Source organism: Pongo abelii, chromosome 10 (assembly GCF_028885655.2).
Source record: "Pongo abelii isolate AG06213 chromosome 10, NHGRI_mPonAbe1-v2.0_pri, whole genome shotgun sequence".
Taxonomy (NCBI): domain Eukaryota; kingdom Metazoa; phylum Chordata; class Mammalia; order Primates; family Hominidae; genus Pongo; species Pongo abelii.
Window position 1 is genome coordinate 109,060,023 of NC_071995.2, and position 16,142 is coordinate 109,076,164.

The 16,142-nt window shown below is 47.0% G+C and overlaps 1 protein-coding gene across 1 annotated transcript in view; it reads left to right on the forward strand.

Moving 5' to 3' along the window:
* The first annotated feature begins 11,367 nt into the window (after positions 1 to 11,367).
* ATP2A2 (ATPase sarcoplasmic/endoplasmic reticulum Ca2+ transporting 2) overlaps positions 11,368 to 16,142 on the forward strand; it is a 66,107-nt gene continuing 61,332 nt past the window's right edge. Inside the window, exons 1-3 of the mRNA XM_024256440.3 lie at positions 11,368 to 12,057; positions 12,738 to 12,755; positions 12,843 to 12,925. Coding sequence (XP_024112208.2) covers positions 11,940 to 12,057; positions 12,738 to 12,755; positions 12,843 to 12,925 — 219 coding nt within the window. The 5' untranslated portion in view covers positions 11,368 to 11,939. The remainder of the gene's footprint in view (positions 12,058 to 12,737; positions 12,756 to 12,842; positions 12,926 to 16,142) is intronic.

The following is a 16,142-nucleotide window of genomic DNA, read 5'->3' on the forward strand; positions in this document are numbered from 1 at the left end:
AGAAGATTTAAATGTTAAGGTTGAAGGCCAAAGAGGCCATGGCTCTACCGGTTGAGATGGGAAGCAGCTAAGAGAACGGGAACGATTGTCCTGTACCTCTAGACTCCAGCTTGCAAGACACGGTACAGGACCTTACAACAGGTGTATCTGTCTCCCAAATCAGGACATACTCTGGGTGGTGCAGGAGGATCAGGTGAAAGAACTGGATTTTCACAGGGGCCCTGCCATCTGCAGAGGGCTTCCAATCAACACGGCATCTGCAGAGGGCTGGGAGATCAGAGAAGCCACAGCTGGAAAAGGAGCAGAGGGGATTGCAGAAAAGGCCAGGGCATAGGGAGTCAGGGGAGGTCTTGCAAATGACAGAAGCTGTGATCTGTCTCTTTCAGGGGAAGATGAAGGATAAGCGGGCTTGAGAGGGATGGAGCTGGTGGGGGTGTGCTGGGAGCCCACGGCTGCCTCAGCCTCAGCCTTAGCCAGACTGCTGGAGCCAGATGGGGTTCATGATGCATCTTCCCAGATGGAACGGATCAGGCATGTCAGACAAGCTTCTCTTAGGATACATGGTGTCTTCCTCCCTCCCCCTATTCGAAATCAGGAGAGAATCACAAGGTAACTTGGGAGGGCAGCCAACCTCCTGGGATCTTTTGTGAACTATCAGGTAACTACAGCAGGATCACAATAGGAGACCTAAACATGCCTCCACCAACACCCCCGCCCCTTTTTTTTTCTATTGTGGGACATCAAGGGAGCAAGCTGGTCAGCTTGGGAACAAAGATCCTATTCTAGGAATTTGTCCACAGCAATCCTATCTGCTGTGTGCACTGTCCTTGGATTTCTGCCAGACTGAAACTCAACCTGCTTGGGGCTGCTACCACTACTGCGAGAGCAACACCCTGGCACCCGGCAGGGAAGGGAGAATCAGAGAACTCATCCTTTAAAATTAAAATTGCATTTAATCACTCTTCTTTCTTCTACCAGGCTCAGGAGGCCAGGCCATCTCTGCATTTTAAGTATTTCACCATTTAAAGTCTAAGCACCTTGGGGGGTGAGGAAGGAGGGCAGTGGAGGAGAACTTTTGAAATCTTTCCACAAAAATCAAAGAACAAACCAACTAGAGGGAAAAATAGCTGCTATATTTAAACTACATTATCCCATCAGGGAGCTATGGTTTTGAGAACCATTCCACAGTACTTTGTTTGGCACTGCTATATGGGTTTCTTTTCTTGCTTTTTTTTAAGATGGCAACATTTTTTTTTTCTTCAGAGCAGTAATTGCAAAGGAAGCAAAGGTCTTCACTAATTAATTTGGTAGATATTCACTGAGCATCTGCTATGTGCCTGGCACTACACTGGTCGCTGGGGGCACAAAATAGATAAGGAAGGACTCAAGGTCCTCATTGCAAATAATTATCATGCATTTATTCAAGAAGTTTTGATTGCATGCCTTCTAAGTGCATATGATTCTGTTACAGGAAAGGATCCCGACCCAGACCCCAAAAGAGTAATAGAATTCAGGTCGAGTCCATAGAGTAAAGTGAAAGCAACTCTATTAGGAAAGTAAAGGAATAAAAGAATGGCTGCTCCATAGACAGAGCAGCCCCGAGGGCTGCTGACTGCCCATTTTTATGGTTATTTCTTGATGATATGCTAAACAAGGGGTGGATTATTCATGCCTCCCCTTTTTAGACCATATAGGGTAACTTCCTGATGTCATGGCATTTGTAAACTGTTGTGGCGCTGGTGGGAGTGTAGCAGTGAGGAGGACCAGAGGTCATTCTCATCACCATCCTAGATTTGGTGGGTTTTGGCCACTTCTTTACTGCAACCTGTTTTATCAGCAAGGTCTTTATGACCTGTAGCTTGTGCCAATCTCCTATCTCATCCTGTGACCTAGAATGTCTTAGCCATCTGGGAATGCAGCCCAGTAGGTCTCAGCCTCATTTTACCCAGCTCCTATTCAAGATGGAGTTGCTCTGGTTCACACGCGTCTGACAATTTCTATTCTCCTGGAGTTTATAATCTGGTGGAAGAGGAGAGACAATAAACAAGTGACTTAGGGTGATTAAGTGCCATGAAGGAAGGAGTGTTACTCATATGTGCATTTGCCCATTTGCTATTCCTTCTGCCCAAAATGCTGCTCTTCTTGGCTCTAAATTTTCAAAGGACTCTGTATTATTCCTGGCCGTCCTCCTGTCACTCTCAAATGCGAGTCTGTGACCCAGTCAAGCGGAGATGTCAGATCAGCGCTGAGTATATGCATCTGGACATACAAATGTGTAGTCAACAATATGTAGGTGGGCCGGGCGCGGTGGCTCACGCTTGTAACACAGCCCTTTGGGAGGCCGAGGCAGGTGGATCATTTGAGGTCATGCGTTCAAGACCAGCCTGGCCAACACAGTGAAACCCTGTCTCTACCAAAAAATACAAAATTTAGTCAGGCGTGGTGGTGCATGTCTGTAATCCCAGCTACTTGTGAGGCTGAGGCAGGAGAATAGCTTGAACACAGGAGGTGAGGGTGCAGTGAGCCGAGATCGCGCCACTGCACTCCAGCCTGGGTGACAGAGTGAGACCCTGTCTCAAACAAATAAACAAACAAACAAACCCATTATGTAGGTGGAGTTTAAAGCAGTGGGACTAAGGAAAGATTACAGATAGGAAGACTGCCGCGTCCTAAGCCCTGGGACACTCCAGGTTTAAAGTTAAGTAGAAGAGTCTGGACACAGTGGCTCACATCTATAATCCCAGCACTTTGGGAGGCTGAGGTGGGAAGATTGCTTAAGCCCAGGAGGAGTTCAAGACCAGTCTGGGCAACATGGCAAGACCACCCCATCTCTACAAAAAATAAAACAATTTAGCAGGGTGTGGCGGCACATGCCTGTAGTCCCAGCTACTCGGGAGGCTGAGGTGGGAGGATCGCTTGAGCCTGAGAGGTTGAGATTGCAGTGAGCCATGATGGTGCCACTGTACTCTAGCCAGGGCAACAGAGCGAGACCCTGTCTCAAAAAGAAAAAGAATAAAGTTAAGTAGAAGAGGGAGAGGCACAGAAAAGGAGGTTGAAAACGACCAACCAGAGAAGGGGAAGGAAAACCCAGGTTACTATACTCAAGTTGAGTGATATAAAGTGCTGTTTGAGGCCAGGCACAGGTGGCTCACGCCTGTAATCCCAGCACTTTGATAGGCTGAGGGGGGCAAATCAGTTGAGGTCAGAAGTTCAAGACCAGCCTGGCTAACATGGTGAAACCCCATCTCTACTAAAAATACAAAAATCAGCCAGGCATGGTAGTGCACGCCTGTAATCCCAGCTACTCAGGAGGCTGAGGTGGGAGAATCACTTGAACTCGGGAGGTGGAGGTTGCAGTGAGTTGAGATCGTGCCACTACACTCCAGCCTGGGTGACAGAGTGAGACCTTGTCTAAAACAAACAAAGTGCTATTTGAGACTTCTGGGGTGCTGATGATGGAAGTGTTGGAGAAGGCCACTATCATGCAAGACTTCCAAGATGAGGTGGAATTTGAGCCTTCATCTTGAAGGGTGATAGAGGTTCACCAGGCAGATCCAAGCAGAAGAAACAGCCTGAGGAGAGGTCCCAAGGAAGGGAAAATGAGTCATTGTGTCAGGAGCTTAGAATTGGAGGAGAGGTCTTGGTGGATGTGTAGCAGACGACACTGCAAACTGCAATGGAAGAATGTAGGGCATCTCCAAACAGGGTTTTCAGTGTTCTGTGCTAGTTACATCTTTTTTTTTTTTTTTTTTTGAGGCAGAGTCTCGCTCTGTCACCCAGGCTGGAGTGCAGTGGTGCAATCTCGGCTCACTGCAACCTCTACCTCCCGGGTTCAAGGGATTCTCCTCACTCAGCCATCTGAGCAGCTGTGATTATAGGCGCATGCCACCACGCTCAACTAATTTTTGTATTTTTAGTAGAGATGGGGTTTTGCTATGTTGACCAAGCTGGTTTTCAACTCCTAGCCTTAAATAATCTGCCCACCTCGGCCTCCCAAAGTGCTGGGATTATAGGAGTGAGCCACCACACCCAGCCCTGTGGTAGTTACCTCTGCTTCCTCCAAACCAGTGAGATCTTTGACTTTCCTCAGTGAAGTGAACATCTGTTGTTTGGCAGATCTAACATTTGCAGCTCTGTCTTCTGATAACAGCACCAGGATTTTCCTTTGAGGCTTTGTTTTCCAGCATGTGTGTCCTGAACTAGCAACATCAACATCACCGGGGAACTCAGAAATGCAAATTCTTGGGTCCACCCCAGACCTACTGAATTGAGCATTCTGGAGGCAGGCCCCAGCAAAAGGTGTTTTCAGAAGCTCTCCAGGTGATGCTGAGGCATGCGTGTGAAAACCACCGCTGTAGGGAACTACTTCTTCCCCTCTCAGTCCGTGCAGTTCAGATGGCACTGACCATAGTCTTTGCTTCCAGGGGTGTGCACAAATCCCAGAGAAAATCTTAGGCCTTTCTCTCCAGCTTAGTGCTCCAAAAGCACTAAACTGGAGAATTAGAAACTGGAGATGCCGGAACCATGTCTGCCACCACCTGGAGAGAGGCTGCCTGAGAGTAAAAAGCAAAGGAAAATCTGGGTACAGGCTCACACCTGTAATCCCAGCACTTTGGGAGGCTGAGGTGGGCAAATCACCTGAGGTCAGGAGTTTGAGACCAGCCTGGCCAACATGGTGAAACCCCGTCTCTACTAAAAATACAAAAATTAGCTGGGCATGGTGATGCGTGCCTGTAATCCCAGCTGCTCAGGAGGCTGAGGCAGGAGAATCACCTGAACCCGGGAGGTGGAGGTTGCATAAGCCGAGATCGCACCACTGCACTCCAACCTGGGTGACAGAGCAAGACTCTGTCTCAAAAAAAAAAAAAAAAAGAACAAAAAACAAAAAGCAGGCGGGGCGCAGTGGCTCATGCCTGTAATCCCAGCACTTTTGGAGGGGCCGAAGTGGGTGGATCACTTGAGGTCAGGAGTTCAAGACCAGCGTGGCTAACATGGTGAAACCCCGTTTCTACTAAAAATAAAAAAAATTAGCTGGGTGTAGTGGCGCAGGCCTGTAATCCCAGCTACTTGGAACGCTGAGGCAGGAGAGTCACTTGAACCCCGGAGGCAAAGGTTGCAGTGAGCTGAGATCACGCCATTGCACTCCAGCTTGGGCAACAAGAGGGAAACTCTAAATAAATAAATAAATAAATAAATAAATAAATAAAAAAGGAAAGAGGCAGAGCTAAGAGGTGGAGAGAGATTCTCAGTGACTTTGAGCACCTGGATCAAGCTGTTCTAAATTTGGAGTCTATTCCCTATAAGTCCCTTTTTTATAAGCATAAAATAGTGAGTTGGATTTTTCACACTCGGCCATCTAAAGAATGCTTATAATCGTGCGGTGTACAGGGAAGGCAGATTCTGGAAAAGACATTCTGTTCAGTTTGACAGATTCTCAGATATTGAAGTTATAGTTCACGGGCATGGAGAAAAAGTGGTGGCCACTAGGTACTGGTGTGTGTTCAGTAACACAAGCCATATGCATTTCTGTGAAAAGAGCACTAGAGTGTGGATTTGGAGCCTGTTACGGACAATGTCTCTGAATCTTCCTCTTTTTTTTTGAGACGGAGTCTCCCCGTCGCCCAGGCTGGAGTGCAGTGGTGCCATCTCGGCTCACTGCAACCTCTGCCTCCCAGATTCAAGCGATTCTCCTGCCCCAGCCTCCCGAGTAGCTGGGATTACAGGCATTCACCACCATGCCTGGCTAATTTTTGTATTTTTAGTAAAGACGGAGTTTCACCATGTTGGTCAGGCTGGTCTCAAACTCTTGACCTCATGATCTGCCTGCCTTGGCCTGCCACAGTGCTGGGATTACAGGCGTGAACCACTGCGCCCAGCCATTTTTTTTTTTTTTTTTTGAGACGGAGTCTCGCTCTGTCGCCCAGGTTGGAGTGCAGTGTCACAATCTTGGCTCACTGCAACCTCCGCCTCCTGGGTTCAAGCCATTCTCCCTGCCTCTGCCTCTTGAGTAGCTGGGATTACAGGCACCTGCCACCATGCCTGCCTAATTTTTGTATTTTTAGTAGAAATGGGGTTTCACCATGTTGGCCAGGCTGGTTTTGAACTCCTGACCTCAGGTGATCCACCCGCCTTGGCCTCCCAATGTGCTGGGATTACAGGCATAAGCCACCACGCCTGGCTAGTCCTCTCATTAACTTCTTATGGACAAAGTAGAGAAAGGTGGGTGGTAGACTAATGTCTGCCTAATCATCTTAAGTGACTTTATATGACAACTTAAATAATGCAGGCAATTCTCATCATTCTACTCAACAAGTATGTGCCCCAGAATAAGAGATGACAGATGTGACTTGGTTGAACAGCCTTAGTTCTCATTGGTGTCTCAGTGTAAGCATCTGACTGTGCCAGTTCTGATTTTGGTACATAAATGGATGTTTTCATATAACATGACCCTTAGGTCAAGCTGACTACATCAGGCACTCAACCAAAAGAAAAATGATCTGTTCCAACACTGTGTAATAAAGTATTATAGAAGATAAGGAGGCAGGGAGTGCCTTATAAGATTTTCACTTTACTGATTTTGGACACTGTAGTCAAGTTGATTTTTATAATAGTTGAACAATTAAACACATTTGATTGGTTATTTTCAATCTGGAATGAGTGTCTCGAAGTTCTACTGGATAGAGACATAGAAATGCTTATCAAATTTGTATGTAACCTGAAGCTGGGACATATAGCTAAAGTACTTGAAATTGAAGATCTCAAAAGACTAGAACAGACCCTAAACATGGGTCTAGAGCATGAGAACATTCAAGTATACGCAGAAGTTCAGTGCCTGGGTTAAAAACAATCAACAGTTCAAGTGCACAATGAGATATACCGACTGTAGTTTATATAGAAAGGACTCTCTTTTGAGTTGACTGTTAGCACAAATCTACAGTGTGCAGGGGAAAAGATCCAGCACAAAGGTGGGCATGACAACTCCTCTGCAAGACCATGCCCAAACTTTGTTTTTTGTTTTTTTTTTTGGGATGGAGTCTTGCTCTGTTGCCCAGGCTGGAGTGCAGTTGCTATTACAGGAGCATGCCACCACACCCAACTAATTCTTGTATTTTTAGCAGAGACGGGGCTTCACCATGTTGGCCAGGCTGGTCTCAAACTCCTGACCTCATGTGGTCCACCCGTCTTGGCCCCCCAAAGTGTTGGGATTATAGGTGTGAGCCACCTCACCTGGCCCCATGCCCAGACTTTTGTATTCAGTGCTGGGTACCTCTAGAACTGGATGACAAAGTTGCTGAGGGATTACAAACTCATGATCTAGGAAGAAGCCGGGAAGAGACTTTTTTTTTTCCCTAGATGGAATCTTGCTTTGTCGCCCAGGCCGGAGTGCAGTGGCACAATCTCGGCTCACTGCAACCTCTGCCTCCCGGGTTCAAGCAATTCTTCCACCTCAGCCTCCAGAGTAGCTGGGATTACAGGCGCATGCCACCATGCCTGGCTAATTTTTGTATTTTTTTTTTAGTAGAGATGGGGTTTCACCATGTTGGCCAGGCTGGTCGCGAACTCCTGACCTTGTGATCTGCCCGCCTTGGCCTCCCAAAGTGCTGGGATTACAAGCGTGAGCCGCCGTGCCCAGCTGGGAAGAGACTTTTTAACACAGTAGATAGCTTGAAATACTCAAAGGGATCTCACACCAAAGAGGGATTAAATTCGTTTGGAATGGTTCCAGAGACCTAAACAAGATCCAATGTATAGATGAAGTTAGCCAATGGGAGGTGGATCCAGCCTAGAATGAGACTGCTTTAGTGATTAGAGCTGTCCAAATACAGAACGGACTGCCTTTTACAATCTCCACTGCTTTACAGGGAGCTGTAGAGCATTGGGAAGTTGGCTGGGGCCTCTTTTACAAGTCACTTATTTCCACCGTCCATTTCTGTCAGCTTGCCTTTTAGCAGCTTTTAAACCAGCTTACCTTTTAGCAGCTAATGTCCTCCTTTATTAATGCCTTTGAAGTTCTTTGATCAAATCATCCATCTTTCTGAATCACAGTTTCTGTTTTCTCTCCCTGTCCTCAATTGATTGAAGTGCCTGCAATCCTTGCTGAAAAATAGAGTATTTCTAAAACCTATTCTTACTTTTAAAAACCCTTCTTAACAAGAAGCAAGTATAACACGATGCATAAAATAAATTAAGCACAAGTTTATTTCTACATGAGAGAAACTAGATATTTCTGCCTTTGGGAGACTGCGTTTCTGATAAATTTTGGCAACCCATCAACAACAGTTTTCAGAGACACCAGCAGGTTGAGGAACCAAGAGTATAATTGTTATGATGATGTCTAAGGGGGCCAATTCTGGGCTTAAAATCACACTGTTTCAGCTTAAGGGAGTATTCCAGCCTCCAGTAAATAGAAAGCTTGCAGAGAACAGTCTAGGAGGGCAATGGCAACGTGGTAACAGTACCAACGTGAACTTGAACCTTCCTTCTTTCTGAGAAACCTGTAATGCTGTCTAGCTTTGTTTTTGTCTGTTTGTTTTAAACTGACTACACTTCACAGTCATTCTCATGAGGCAGGTAGTTCAGAGAGGCCCTCTAGTTTATTTCACAAATTGGAAATCAATGAACTTGAGTTCACTGAAAATTTGCTGAGGCCCTCCTATTGGGGAGGCCCTTTGCAAGTTACTTATGGGCTAGGGATGGTGGGACTCATTCATTCATTCAAACAGCAGACATTTAATAAATGAGGAGCATAGACTAGGGACTGTTCTTTGTACTGAGGATGGACAAGATGGACAGGCCCTGTTCTTATGGAGCTTCTGTCCTAGAGCTCCATGAGACACTAGGAGACAGGCAGTTAACAGCTAAATCAAAATACAACATCACAAGTAAGCACTGTGAAGAAAACTGGCCGGGCACGGTGGCTCATACCTGTAATCCCAGCACTTTGGGAGGCCGAGGCAGGCAGATTATCTGAGGTCAGGAGTTCGAAGCCAGCCTGGCCAACATGGTGAAACCCCATCTCTACTAAAAATACAAAAATTAGGCAGGCATGGTGGCGTGCACCTGTAGTCCCAGCTACTTGGGAGGCGGAGGCACAAGAACTGCTTGAACCCAGGAGGCCGAGGTTGTGGTGAGTTGGGATTGTGCTGCTGTCCTCCAGCCTGGGTGACAGAGCCAGACTCTGTCTCAAAGCAAAAAAAAAAAAAGAAGAAAAGAAAACTGAAAAATGTGATGGAAGGTGAATTGCCGAGAGCAGCCACTTTTTTATTAATTAATTAATTAAATTTTTTTTTTTGAGACAGGGTCTCACTCTGTTGTTGCTCAGGCTGGAGTGCAGTGGCGTGATCACAGATCACTGCAGTCTTGACCTCCTGGGTTCAAGCCATCCTCCCTCTTTAGCCTTCTGAGCAGGTGGGACTAAAGGTGCACGCCACCACGCCCAGCTAATTTTTTTCTTTTTTTTTTAGTAGAGATGGAGTCTCGCTATACTGCCCAGGCTGGTCTCAAACTCCTGGGCTCAAGGGATCCTCCTGCCTCAGCCTCCCAAAATGCTGGGATTACAGACGTGAGCCACTGTGCCTGGGTAGCCACTTTAGACAGCAAAGACATCTCTGAGGAGGGGACATGTAAGCTGCGATCTGAATGGAAAGAGAACGACACAAGTGAAGAAGATCTGAGCGAAGAGCATTCCATACAAAGGCTGAGGTCAGGAACTCCTCCAGAAGCTCATAATTGCACCAGAGGTGCTTATAACCCCAAGCAGTGACGGTGGCACAGAATATTCAACATCAAATGCCTAAGCTAATTTCCAGGCTGAGAAAGGTAAACCATCCTTCTCCTGCCTGCAGTGCTTCTATCGGTCCTGAAAGAGACAGAGGAGGTAAGGGAGAAGAATTGGTAGGAAATGGTGCAGAGCTGGTCTCAAAGGGCAACAACAGCCAGCCCTCCATGACCACACGCCCACCGTGCAGTCACGTGCCCCTCTAGAAGAGGCTCTGATGCCGTGACCTAACCAGTCTCCACCTGGCTTCTCTCAGTGCGTTGCCATATAGTATAATTTTTGTTTGTTTGTTTCGTGTAGAGTTTTGTTGGTTCTTTTCCAAGTATCAATCAAAACTACATGCCAACCTCCACTCCTTGGAAATAATTAAATAACATGACGTGCCTGATTTTTTCAGCTGGTGATGCACTGTAATTTGCATCTGCTGAAAGAATTTATCGTAAGTCCTGAAGCCCAGCCACTTGAGACAACTGAGGTGATTTTTCTGCTCTGCTTTTGCTCATGTGGATGGTACGTTATTGTTAAACACAAAAGTGGACTAAATGCTTCATTCTGCAACCTACTCCGGGAAGAAAGCTGCTCTTCTTTGTGAAGCGAATATGTTCATGTTTTGTTCATGAATTCCATGCAATTTCCCATCCCCTTGTTAAGTAATGTAGTTTCTTTATATTGGCAAAATTCCCTTTATCTTGCTGTGACCTGCGCTTTGTCCTCCGGACCAGAGCAAATCATCTGTGGCTTAAGAGCAGGCTTTGGATTCAAGTCCCCTTGTCTCCTGTCGAGGGAAGTGAGTCTATGAAACGGCCTTCATCTGAAAGCCACAGCGAAGCACCTCCTAGCCCAAGTCTAGCTGCTGTGTGGCAGCTCCAGCGGCGTGACCTGTGACTGCCCTGCAGACACCTATCAAGCGCTGCGTGAGCTATTAATAATAAAATCAACTCTTCTCCCTCCTCCCGCGAGGGGGGTTCCCTCGTCAGGGCCCAGAACCCGCTGGGGAAGAATCGGGGCTGGCGTGCGAAGGAGCTGGCGGCAGGGGGTGTAGGATGCGGTGTTCCCGATGCGACAGATGAAGGATTTGGGTTGTGTGGGAAGTGAACTGCGGAATTCCTCCCCTTGGTTTCTGAGGGGGACTCTGAAGGAGACAGATTAGGATGCAGAGCGCAGCCCGGGCGACCGAGGGCGAGGAGGCGAGCCAAGGACACCAGCCCGAGCGCGCCTCGAGGACGCCCCGCGTGGACCGCGCTCCCAGCTCCTCGGCCTCGCCTTCCAGCCATCCGCCCACTGGCCCCAGAGCAGCGAGCCCACTGTGAGCGCCCCACCCTGCGTCTGCAGGTGGGTGGGTCAGAGAACCGCACGCACAGAAGAGGGTACCCAGCTTCCCCTCCGGCAGCCCCGGGGCCGCGAGGCGCGCGGCCTCGATCCGGGTTCCTAGGGGCGGCGCGCGGGAGGGGGCGGGGCCTGCGCGGCAGCGTGGGCGCCAGGCGCGCGGGAGGAGGGAGCCGGGGGGAGGGGGCGGGGCCGCGCCGCCCGCGCCGCGCTGGGCGCTCTCGGCCAATGAGCGGCGTCCACATGCCGCGGCGGCGGCGAGAGGGGAGGCAGCGGCCGATAAATGCTATTAGAGCAGCCGCCGCGGAGCCGTCCCCGACGCCACCTCCTTCTCTTTCGCCGCAGTTTCCTCTGCTGCTGTCGGGCGTGCGGAGCTGAGGGACCCGGGCGAGCGCGCCGCGCACCGCCCCGCCGGCTCGCCTCCCTCGCCGCGTTCCGCCCTCAGGGGTCAGCCGGGCGCCCCCTCCTCCGGCCCGGGCGGGGCCTCTGATCGCCTCAAGAGAGCGGGGAGGGGGCTCGGGGGCCGCGGCCTGCGCTCCCGGCGGGCGGCTGAGGGCGCGGGAGGCCCTCCTTTCTGGCGAGGGGAGGGAGGGTGGGTCAGGAGCCCCCCCACCCGCCTTGCGGAGCTCGGGGCCGCGCGAGGGGCGGTTGTCTGGGGGAGGGGGCGCGGGGTGATTCAGCGCCCGGCGAGGCGGAAGCGGCCACAGGAGGAGGAGGAGGGGAGCACCCGTCTGCGCCTGGGCTCCGGGGGTGGCACGAGCCCGCGGCCCGAGTGCGAGGCGGAGGCGAGGAGGCCGCGGGGACGGGAGGCGAGGCCGGCCGGGCCCCCGAAGCCATGGAGAACGCGCACACAAAGACGGTGGAGGAGGTGCTGGGCCACTTCGGCGTCAACGAGAGTACGGGGCTGAGCCTGGAGCAGGTCAAGAAGCTTAAGGAGAGATGGGGCTCCAACGGTAGGTGCCGGGTGCTCGGCTGCAGGGGCCCGGCGCGGTCGGGAGAGCCAGGGAAGATGGCTGACCGGGCTCCACCTCGTGGGCTTAGGCTCCGCGCCCGTCGACAGCTGCGGGCGGCGCGCCGGCCCCGCGAGGGAGAAAGGGGCTGCGGTCCTCGCCTCGCCTTCCCTGGACCTCCTCGCGTCTCGGGCCCTCGACCTTTTCGGCGCGCAAGGCTCGGAGGCTTCTCTCCAGCAGCAGCCGGCCCCGGTGGAGGGAGGGACGAGGCTTCTGCAGCTGGGTTGAGGCCGGCAAGACGTTTTCTCGTCCCCTGCCGATTTATGAGGAGTCGAGGTCGTTGGAAAGCCTCTGACCGTTCTTGTCCTACCCAAAGTTACACATCTGGCAGAAGTGGTGACATCGCTGAAACCACTCCTAGGTTCAGGAGCCCGAAGTGATTTCACGCTTAGGGCTAGACCTCAGGCCATTGATTACAAAGAGTGCATGCTTCCTTGAGATATCTTTATAGTATGTCCTCTGCTAAAAAAAATCGGATATTCCCATAGCTAGGTCTGTGTTTTAAAGATACTGATGCTTAGAATTGTAGCAGTTGTTTTTAGAAAGACGAAGTGCTAAAATGTCTCTCTTTTTTTTTAACCTCCCTCTTGACACATTGCTTGGCGAATTTCTACATCCTACAGAGTTACCGGCTGAAGAAGGTAATCTTAACATGCTGTTGCTGTTTTTTTTTCCTCTGTTGGTGTGCTGATGGTAAGATGACAGTTACATGTGTTTGTTTCTTACAGGAAAAACCTTGCTGGAACTTGTGATTGAGCAGTTTGAAGACTTGCTAGTTAGGATTTTATTACTGGCAGCATGTATATCTTTTGTAAGTATAAAAAATTTATTTTCTTTCCCCCAAAAAGCTGAAAGTATTCCATAGATAAATCAGAAAACAAATGATGTCCATTGGGTGAAAACATATTTGGAGTTATAAGCTGTGTCTCCATGTTTAAAAACAATCTGTGCATTTTAAAATTACAAAACAAAACACTTGAAGCCATTGGTATTCAGAAAAGAGATGCCTGACATTTACAATGTGGTTAGGAGTTGTCCCAGAGTGTGGCATGGTCTTAGAAATTCTTGTGGTTTATCAGCTTTAATATCAAAAAGTTCTTCACTGGGAAGCCTTTAATGTTTTGGGTTCTTCCATTGTTATCGTGTTGTAAGATCATACTAAGATGATGTTGGACTCTTTGTAGTCTGTAAATAGAACTTACAAAAGGAATATTCCAGTTGCTTTCCCTTCCTGGTAATGGCAAGGTGACAGTTGTTCCTGACGGTGACAAGAATGATGACGGCTGTGATGGCACCGTTGTTGACCAAATTTGGTCACTGACCTTTAGGGTGGTGTGTTTGTCTAAATTGGACCCCTGTCTGAAGTGATTCTTAGGTTGAAAGATCAAGGTTTAGTACAGTTGGTTCTAGATCTTAAAGGAAAAAAACCAGCATGGTGTTTTTTCTTGTTCTGTGTGTGCTTACCCACTTGAGTGCTATATGGTTGCTAAGAAACTAGTGAAACGCAAAGAACTACAGCAGAAAAAAGGTGTTGGGGTGGCAAGTATATTTCTAGGTTTTTAACTTTTTTTTAAATGTTCGGTATTAATTTTTTGTTGCATTTTTTTTGGGGGGCAGTAGACTGCTTGCCAGTTTTCCTAAAAATGATCATGAATAGGACACAGATGTTCCTAATCCTAATAGCATGAGATGCCTTTTATTCTTGAATTACGTTATTCTTACAAAAACCACGATAAGTGAAATTCACCCAGTGCGGTACTTCTTTCTAGTTAAAACAAAATTGACAAAACTTCACGGTTTCAGTTTTATACATATATGTATGCAGGTCCCAGGGATCAGCCTCAGTCTTTGTGAGAACCATACCATAGAGGGCTATTTTGAGAACGAAATAAACAAAGCAGTGGGCATTTATTTAGTTCAGATGAGGAAAAGATTAAATTTATACCCATCTTTTAAGTAGATAGTGGCAGCAGGAAATAAATTTTTGAATAATTTTTACATAAGTCCTGCTATGAGACTTTATTATGCCATATTGGCCAAGTATTGTGTAGCAATTAATAATTCAGTCCCCAAGAACCTTTTCTGTGGTTTTCGTTGATTAAAATGGGGACTTACATAGCAAACCATTCAGCATTCTGAGTCAATCACAATGTACCTCTGATATAATCTGTTTCTCCTTGATTGATTAAAAAATTTTCCCCCAGAAAATGGCTGCTGTTTTACCAATTAAGGGAAATGAGTAGAGGTGTCTGATTAACTATAGTTTATCAATACATTGTCATGGGGCAAAATAAATGATACATTTGGAGGTAGTGTAAGATTTGTATTTAACTGGGTACGTAATTCTGAAATAGTCTTAGCGTTGGCAGTTAAATAACGGGGTCCGATAAGGTCATTGGGAACTTCTTAGAAGTTAATCAGCTGACGTATACAAGCCAGAAGCAAAATACGTTTTTACTGAATTCTGTGTGTTACAAGTTGAAGCAGTGTGGGAAACCATGCCACTGGTGTTATTATTGGGGTTGCATTGGGTCTGTTTTTTGAGTGGCCAGTTTGAGTGACTTTATATTAGCATTTTAAATTAATGATGTGTGTGGGTTTTGTTTATTTTTTACTTTGAAGTAATTAGAGGCTTATAGTTTGTAAGCATTTCAAGCAGGTTTTTAAATAAATGCTTTAATTTTTTTTATAAGGTAGGGCCTTGGCTTTTTGGAGCATTATAGAGCTATATTTTGGAGTTGAAATTTGAGTTCCTTTTTGGTAACTGGAATTACTGCTCAGGAAATGAACTGTTACATTTTTATTTTATGAGTTGGTAAATAGCAAAAGAATAAGTGTTTAGGGAGTACTTGTATAGAATTAATTTGCTTTGGTTTGTTTGATCAAGGAATTGCAGATATAAGACCTGTTGTGTTGATTTTCTTCATGTGGGGTTGGGTACTGCAGCTGCATTGTCTTTAGTGTTTCATTCCTCCTGTCTTTATCTTTTAAAAGAAAGAGCACTGACACTCTTTTTGTGGCAGTTTATTCCTATTGATGTAACAGAAAAAACATGGTAGACTATTCAGGTTTTTTTGGAGAAGTGACTAGGCGATTCTTATATACATCATGCGTCGTCAAGTCATGCTCAAATTAAAAAGAATATTAGTGATTTATTTCAAATATCAAACTAAGTAGCAAACTGTTAACTATAGTTAATATTTTGCTGTGGCATACAATAGGAAGCTATGCTTGTGACCTGTAGGGATCTAGTTTAATCTGTAATATTGGCCAAAGTGTTTTTTTGAAACGGTCACTTGGATTGAAAGAAATAAGCTTCATCTCCCAGTGCATATGAACATTAGAAATTGCTTAATTTGACATTCAAGACCCCCCCTCTATCATTCACTTTATCTTTTCATTCTCTTGTTGATTACCAACTTTGCTCTAAATGTAACACATAGTATGGTTGCTTAACTGGAATGCCTGCCCTTTCTTCGCTTTTCCTGCTTTGTTATTTATTGAGCACCTGTCACAGACAGTGTGGATACAGTAGTGAATAAAATGGACAGAGACCCCTAACTGGAGGATAATACTGCTGAGAAAAATAAAGCAAGGGAGTTTGGATATCAGAGTATGTGAAAGGGGGTACAGTTTTCAAATTGGGTGGTCAGGAAAGTTCTTGAGGAAGGTGACATTTGCGAAAGGAACTGAAGGAGGTGGGCATTGGGGCCATGTTGGTCTCCCGTCTGTCTAAATCATAAAGTCATAATTAATATGGTAATTTGCATAGGTTTCTCTACCTTCCACCCTCGTTTCCCGTGTCAGCTACTTAGATTGACCCTAAAATGCTAATAAAACTTTCTAGACTGTGGCACTTCTCAACCTTTAGGTTACATTTGACCATTTGCATGTGTGTGTCTCTTTTCTTCCTACTAGACCCCCTTGAAAAGCACACCTTATTTTTTAGAGTTAGTGCTTTTTTTTTTTTTTTTTTTTTAATGTAGAAGGAGTCTCATTCTTGTTGCCCGGGCTGGAGCGCAGTGGCG